Genomic DNA, 8,324 nt, shown 5'->3' on the forward strand with positions numbered 1-8,324 from the left:
AGAGAGAGAGAGAGAGAGACAGAGAAAGAGAGAGAGAGAGAGAGAGAGAAAGAAAGAAAGTGAGAAACCAGGCCGCCAGATCTGGGACTCGAACTGCAGTCGGCCATGTTGGAGTCCAGCGCCCTTAACCACCATGCCACCTACTGGACCCAAGGATCTTCTCTTTCTTCTGTATCCCCTAGATCAAATGACTCACCAAATCTTGTCAATTCCACATTTCTAACATCTTTCTCAGGTTACTCCACTGTCTTGCATCAGTTTTTCTTGTCATCTCTTTATTGTATCCACTTCCAAACTCATCTCCGTGTATCTGGATGCATTCCTCCTAGGCAGTCAGCCAAGAGTACAATCTTTTGGGGATCAGCAGATGGCATAATGGTTACGTTGCTGGATTCGCACATAGTTAACTGTGGTTCAAGTCCCAGACCTGGCAGCTTAAAACTCAATGCCGGGGGCATGTGTGTGCTTTCCCAAGATCCCGAGAGGAGAATGGAGAAGGGATTGTATCATGGCTGTTCTCCCTGGGTGGTGATTTCTTGCTTTCTCTCTCTCTGGCAAGCATACATGCCCTATAGCAAAAATATCTCTTAGAAAAAAAGAAAAAAAGTATGAGCTTTTAAAAAAGAATGACAACAACAACAAAATTCTACTACTTTCCTGATTAAAATCTTTGTATTTGCTTAACGTACTAGGTAAAGTCCAACTCCCTTGGCTTGGAACACAAGACCCTCAATGGGTTTCTACCTCCTTTTTTCAGACCCATCTCTCATTACTAGTCAACATTCCTTCCCCTGCACCAGCCAAAACGAATGCCTAGAGTTTCCCAGCATGCCATTGTTCCTAACCACATGCCTGTGCATATGCTGTTCCCTTTGGCTAGAACACCCCAAGCATTCCTCAAGCACTGTATTCTTGGAAAAACCTGCCTTCACCATCCCTATTTTTTGTGGACTTTGGGGTACCCACACTATATCTTGTGTCCTGTTTCACACACTGAAATCTATCCTTTCTAGACTGTGAGCCACTTCCCCATGCCTGCTACATAGGAGGTCCAAAATAACTGTGCATGGGTGATGTAATAATCATAGGTGACCCCCACCATATTATCTTTTTTTCTCTTTTTTTAAGGTTTTGCCATAGGGTGTGTGCACTTGCCAGAGACAGAGATAGTGAGAGGTGGCCATATGGGATCCAGCCACCTTAACCTATGCTGCCTGCTGGCTCTCGACAATTCTTTTTAATACCAATCTTTTAAAAAATGCTTTTTAAAAGTTTGCCAGAGGGCATACATGCTTGCCAGTGAGGGACAGACAGAGACACAGGGAGTGGGGCATGGTCACACTGCAACCCCTTCTCTTCCATTTCTCTATCCTGTAGAGATTTGGGGCACATAAATGCTTAGCATGTTTTTCAAGCCACTGGGGCCGGGATTTCAACCATGTGGTGGGCCATGTGGAATCAGGGCCCCTTAACCACTAGGCCACAGATTGGCCTACAATCTTTTTAATTTTTATCAGTTTAATGGGTAAAGCAATTACCTGATTGTTCTAACGGACTTTCTCCTGATTGTTAGTGAGGTTGAGCCTCTTCTTATGGGTTTATTGCTCATTTTTTTTCCTCCTCAGTACTAAAATAATCCACTGCTCGTTTTTCTCCTAAATTGTCATTTTCTTGGTAATTTGTAGATCTTTATTCTAGATAATAAGCCTTTTTGCTAGTAAATGATTATAGCTATTTTCAACTTATCTGTTATTTGTTTTCTTAAATTGTTTCATTGTATAGGAGTCTTTAATTTTTTTTTTTTTTTTTTAAGTTTTAGCCATAAGATGTTTGTACTTGATGGAGAGACAGAGAGAGGGAAAGTGAGAAATCACTCCTCAGGGGGAATGACCACATCTCAATCTCTTCTCCATTCTCCTCCTGGGAGCCTGGGATTTTGGATACATACACACACACACACACACACACACACACATACACACACAGCATGATTTTCAAACTACCAGGTTCAGGATTTCTATTTCGACTGTGGTTGGCCATGTAGGAGTCCAGTGCTTTAACCACTGTGCCACCTGCTGGCTCCAGAAGTCTTCAATTTTATTTTAAAGAATTATTTTTATTTAACTTTATTTAATTCTTTATTTATTTTAATTTGACCAGAGAGAGAGAAAGTGAGAAAGCAAGCCTCCAGGTCCGGGATTCGAACCGTGGTTGGCCATGTGGGAGTCCAGCGCCCTTAACCACCACACCATCTGCCAGTCCCCAGAAGTCTTTAATTTTCATGTGGTTAGACTTACTGCTCTTATTCTTTATTAAGGCTTTTAGATTTTGTCTTTTTTTTTTTTTTTTTTTTGTGGGTTTTTGGTAGAGGTTTTTGTTATAGGGTGCATGCACTCACCAGAAAGACAGAGAAAGACAGAAAGACAGAAAGAGAGAAATCACCCCTGGGGGGGATAGCCACACCGCAATCCCTTTTCCTCCATTCTCCTCTCGGGATCTTGGGCATGCACGCACATGCACCCAGTATGAGTTTAAGCCACCAGGTCCGGGACTTGAACCATGGTCGACTACATGGGAGTCCAGACATAGCCATTATGCTAAGTGCTGGTCCCAGGTTTCGTGTCTTTTTCTTTTTTTTAAATTAATTAATTTATTTAATTCCATTTGTTATTATTTTTTAATTTGAACAGAGAAAGACAGAGAGAGTGAAAGGGAAAGTGAGGAAGCAAGCTGCCAGGTCTGGACCTAGAACCAAGTACAGAGAGAGAGAGAAGAAGTGAGAAAGCAAGCTGCCAGATCCAGGACTTGAACCATGGTCGGCCATGTGGGAGTGTCCATCACCTTAACCACCATGCCACCTGTTGGTCCCAGGTTTTATGTCTTTGAAAGAAAAGTCTTCTTCCCTTTAAAATTAGAAAATATTATTCTATATTTTTTATACTTTTTTGTTGTTATTCTATTTTGTTTTTGGTTTGTTTATATAGTCCTTTAAGACATCTGGACTGTATAGTATGAGATGACAGTCTAACTATATTTTTTTTCACATGGAAATTGTCCCAAGGCCATTTACCAAATAAGCCATCCTTTCCCTGCTAATTTTTTTAAGTTATTTTATTTATTTATTTATTTTAATCTGACCAGAGAGGGACAGAGTGAGAGAGATAGGGAAAGTAAGAAAGCAAGCCATCAGGTCCAGGACTCAAACCATGGTCAGCCATGTGGGAGTGCAACACCATTCACTACCATGCCACCCACCGACCCTACCCTGCTAATTTAAAATAGGATCTGAACCTCTTTTTTTTTTTTTTTTTTTCAGAGAGAGATTTTTGCTATGGCGCACATATGCTCGCCGGAGAGACAGAAAGTAAGAAATCGGCCTCCGTGAGGGATGGCCGCGCCACAATCCCTTCTCCTCCATTCTCCTCTCAGGATTTTGGGTACACACGTACACATGCCTAGTGTGAGTTTAAAGCCACCAGGTCCAGAACTTGAACAGATTTGTGTACCTAGTGGAAAACTTTCTTAAAAAGGATGAACTGGGGACCAGCAGTTAGTGTAATGGCTATGTCGCTGAAATCCCATGTGTGCAAAATTGACCTATATGGCAAGGTTCTGAGTTCTTATCCAGAGACCTGCCTTAATACCTAAGCATTTATGTGTCCATGGTCTGGGGCTGGCTGAAGCTTTGGGTGGATTGTGGCATTGAGACCCTGTTGGGGATGCTCTCTTTAGCTTTGTCATTCTCACTTGTGGAAGAAATCAATAAATTAAAAAAAAAAAAAAAACTCAAGAAAAAAAAAGGATGAACTCATTTACACAAACTGACATTGGCGATGTATTATCTACTCATTTCACTGCAACCTTGGAAGGATTGGCATGTCTATATTGATTGTATGCTAATTTAAGTTCATTTGTGTTCATATTGACATAGTTATTTTCATTTCTCAATAATATAAATGATGGTATGTGGGGTACGTTATAGAGAACAACCAATGCCCGAACACCTGGAGATGGATGGCTCCCTCTCACCTCTCATTTTCTTCCATCTCCTCTTTTGTGCCTCTTACAGGATCTTCTGCAGAACAGTTCGTTCTTATCACAGCCAAGGCGACCACAGATAGGACCCCAGGAACCTGCCTATATTTTAGTACTGTTCCAGGAATACTGCCTTCCAGCCAGCCGCCCATATCCTGCTTGGAGGAGGGAGCAGGAAATGTTACCCTGAGCCCCAAGATGGGTGAGGAGTGTGTCAGGGTCTGGAGCCACGAAGGTCTTGTACTTACCAAGCTGCTCACCTCGGTAAGAGCCTCAAGTCAGTTATCAGGTTGCATAGACTGCCACACTGAATTCTGTGTTGAAAGTTCTTGGATGCCCAGTTTACCTAGCAGTAAAAAGAGCACAGGCTGTATAACCCTGCCCTGGAGGCTGTGTGACCTAAAGCAACCATTGGGACCTCTCTGAGCCTGTTTCCTCATCTAAAAGACAGAAAACATAGCATCTTTTTAATTCCAACAAATAAGGATCAAATGAGAACAACTGTAAAATGCTCAGCACAGTGCCTAGTACATAATAGAGATTTGGTAAATGACAGCTCTTACTGTTTGCTATTGTTTTTAAATAGAATTAAACATGATCTCTACCTCAAAGAAATTCAGAATCTATAGTAAGAGGCAGAATGGACTAATTGCTGTCATTGAGTTGTAAGCAGAGCATTATACAAACAGAGTAAGGAACAATTAACCCCAACTTGAACATTTATGGAGAATGCTTCACAGAGAAGGTGGTATTTAAGAAAGAGATTTGTGTACAATAGTTTATAATGTACAAAGCACTTTCAGGTTCATTATCTCATTTGATCTTAAAACAGCCTTTTGAGGCAGGTGTTATTATCCCATTTTACAGATGAGGAAACAGGTAGTGAATTGCCGAGGGCCACACGATTAGTTCTGTAGCAGAGTCTAGATGCTGTCTGCCTGTCAAGATGATTCTTTTTGTTTTTAAACCGAATTTTATTTTTATTTTATTTTATTATTTTTTTAGAGAGAAACTTTTTTTTAAGAATTATTTTATTTAACTTTATTTATTTAATTATTTAAATTTGACCAGAGAGGGACAGAGCGAGTAAGAGAGAGAGAGGAAAGGTGAGAAAGCGCAACCCACCAGGTCCAGGACTCGAACTGTGATCAGCCATGTGGGAGTCCAGTGCCCCTAACCACCACGCCACTTGCTGGCCCTGTCAAGAGAATGAAGAAGGGGCCAGCAGGTGGCATGGTGGTTAGGGCTCTGGACTACTGGCTGTGATTCGAGTCAACCTAGTAACTTGCTTTCTCACTTTTCTTCTCTGTGGTCAAATTAAAATAATAATAATAATAATGATAATAAATAAAATTAAGTAGTTATTTTTTAAAAAGAAAAAAATGAAAAAGAAAATGAGGAAGATTTTGGCAGGGAGTGTAGTGGGGGGCGTTTAGGAAAGGGGAGATCCATTTCAAGCAAAACCCTGGCATGAGCACAGGCCTGGAGATTGAAGGGTTCAGCCTTTGAGAGGCTTAGGAATGCCCTAGGAGAAGAGGCAGGAGAGACTACAAGGGCCTGATCCTGAGGCCCTGCAAATGTCAGGCTAGGATACTATGACTTGACATTGAAGGCTGTGGGTGATACCACGGGGTTTTAAGGAGAAGAGAAACTCTGCTGGTACTGGGTGGAGACTGGTGGCCTGGAAGAGGGAGATTAATTAGGCTAATTCTTTCCCTCACATTTGAAAAGACCCTATAAGAAGCATAACCTGGGAGCTTAGAATCTGAGAAGACTTGGTTTCTGGACCTGATACTGCTTATACACCTTTAAAATGTGGATAATAGCAGACTTTATATCTCACGAAGTCATTATGTCCAGGCGGACGGCTGGGCAAGGAATCAGTTTGTACACCATTGAAACAATTGTCAACTTGTGTAAAAATCGTTTTCCCAGGAGTGGGTCCTAGATGTGGAGAGCTCTCATGAGGGCTTCTCTTTATAGCAGGGGGTGAGATGTCTTCCCATAGGAAGATTCTGTACTTCCCTCTGTCCATCATTCCCCTTTTCCTCCCTATACCCACCCCCAGGAAGAGCTGGCTCTGTGTGGCTCCAGACTGCTGGTCTTGAGCTCCTTCCTGCTTGTCTGTGGCCTTTGCTGTGTCACTGCTGTGTGCTTCCACCCACGTCGGGAGTCCCACTGGTCTAGGACCCGGCTCTGAGGGCACTGGCCTAGTTCCTGCCTTGTACTCAGGTGAGATTCTTTGCTCTGGTCCTGTAGAAACAGGGGATGGGATGGGGGTGGCCATTGTAACTGGGGTAGGGCAGGTCCTTGAAATCCACTCTCAAATACTGCTGCTTCTAAATCCCTAAGAAGCCTGTTCAACCACAGCCATCCCCATACGGACTGGGAACATCAGGATTCAATATTTTTCTTAGCATTTTTGCTTTTTTTACTATGAAATATCCAACACTTTGTGTAAAAAAATCCAAAAAACATAATAGTAAAATCAAATTATTATAAAGGGGATCTACCAGTAACTCGGCCGCCCTTGGTCCCTTCCTTCCTGACAATGTCCTTCCTCTCCCAGTAGCTACTATCCTACTTTATAATTTATCACCAAATGTGCAACCCTAAAGAGTAGAGTTTGCTTTTACCTTTTATTTCTTGAGTTTATTTCTTCCATGAGTGAAAGAGATGGCATCCCCAACAGGGTCCTGACATCAGCATCTAGTCCTAGTCTCAGCCAGCTCCAGATCATGAACACGTGTACTCAGGGAGGCCTCCGGAAACAAACACAGAACCGTCCCGTGTGGGTCAGCCTCACAGAGCATTGTGTTTTACTGCAGCACCACTGTGCAGCCCCCTTATTTTTCAACTTTATATAGATGGAATCATACTTAGTCTTTTGTTACTGACTTCTTTAAAAATTTATGCATAGCAGAGTGTCACATCCAAGTTTTTTAGCAACATGTTAAGTGGGTTCAAGTTTCATGATTCGTCCTGAACATGAATCATGTTTGTCTTGCCTTTGTCCTGAAATCCTGATAGCCAGTTTTATGATACAGATTTTATAAATTTCAACTTGAATAGCTCAAAAGAATCTAACTGATGATGCCCATTTACTGGGCACATACTGAGCACTTTACGTGCATTTTTCTCTCTTCCATTTGGTCATCATTGCATTTAGAAAAAGTTGATTCTGTTAACAAGAGCTTTCACAAAGGTAGCCGTGGTGGGAGACAGATTGGCTAACTCGTTCCTATGTCAGCTCTTTAAAGGAAAATATTTCTGCACAAAATCTTCACTCAGTTTGGGGGGGGGTTCCCTCACATCATTTGTGAGCCATCTGTGGAGCATCTAGCCTTTAAACTGTCAGCTTTGGCTGGTTGCTGGGCCCTAGGAAATTATTGTGGGAGAAGTGGAAACAGCTTAGGCCCAAACTGCTCCAGCCAGAGGAACTGGAAGCTCAAGGTTAACTTTGCCTATTTTGCTTATGGCTGAGCCTCAGGGCCCCAGCCTACTTGGACAGGAAATGAGGGGCCTTCTCAGCCTTGGATTAAAAAAGGAAGGCTTTCTGGCCCTTAGCAGACCTGGGTCCTGAACCCACTCCAACTGGAATTAGAGGCCAATACCTGTTTCTAGTTGCCATATCTTCTATTCGTTTCACTTCTGTGCCCATCCCAGAGATTCACAGAAGATCCCTCTGACCTGTCGTGTTTTTAAAATTTTCCTTCTCTCCAGGTGTGAATCAACTTCTTGGGCCTTGATTCTGAGTTGGAAGAGATGTTACAAAAGCAAAGAGCTGGCATGTGGGGAAATAAAGAGGTTTTTTTTTGCCCAGCGTTGCCTAAGGTGTTTATTGGGGTTTGAACCAAGGTGAGAATTTTAGGGTCAACAAGCTTAAGAGGCTCAAGGGACTTTCTTTGTTAACTCTAGTTTGGGATACAAGTTGACATAGGGCATAGGTTACTCAGCTCTTCCCACTATGGTGACTTGGTTTTGGAAAACACTAGGGTTTTGATCCCAGCTCTGGCACTTTGTCCTCTTTTTGTTTTTTTAATTGCTGGCGGGGCTGGGGTTGGGTGGGGGGGGGGCCCCAGTGCCCCTGAGAAGGAGAGGGAGAAAGCATCTCCTGATGGGGTTTGGTCACACCTAATTCCTTCTCCATTTCTCCATTCTGTCACCATTTGAGGAATACAGGGGTGCTTTTCAAGCCCTGAGAGTCAGGATTAGAATCTCTCAGTTGGCCAAATGGGAACTGGCTCTCTTAACACTAGGCACAAGATGGGCCATGTCCTGTTTTAATT

At 42.6% G+C, this 8,324-nt stretch overlaps 1 protein-coding gene across 2 annotated transcripts in view; it reads left to right on the forward strand.

Moving 5' to 3' along the window:
- Window positions 1-7,858, forward strand: part of TMEM219 (transmembrane protein 219) — a 17,233-nt gene extending 9,375 nt beyond the window's left edge. For both annotated transcript variants that reach the window (XM_006148199.3, XM_027771732.1), the window contains 3 exons: window positions 4,070-4,299; window positions 6,104-6,267; window positions 7,759-7,858. In XM_006148199.3, coding sequence (XP_006148261.1) covers window positions 4,070-4,299; window positions 6,104-6,235 — 362 coding nt within the window. In that variant the 3' untranslated portion in view covers window positions 6,236-6,267; window positions 7,759-7,858. The remainder of the gene's footprint in view (window positions 1-4,069; window positions 4,300-6,103; window positions 6,268-7,758) is intronic.
- Window positions 7,859-8,324: the final 466 nt, after the last annotated feature.

The sequence above is a fragment of the Tupaia chinensis genome, unplaced genomic scaffold, assembly GCF_000334495.1.
Source record: "Tupaia chinensis unplaced genomic scaffold, TupChi_1.0 Scaffold000231_1, whole genome shotgun sequence".
Classification (NCBI taxonomy): domain Eukaryota; kingdom Metazoa; phylum Chordata; class Mammalia; order Scandentia; family Tupaiidae; genus Tupaia; species Tupaia belangeri.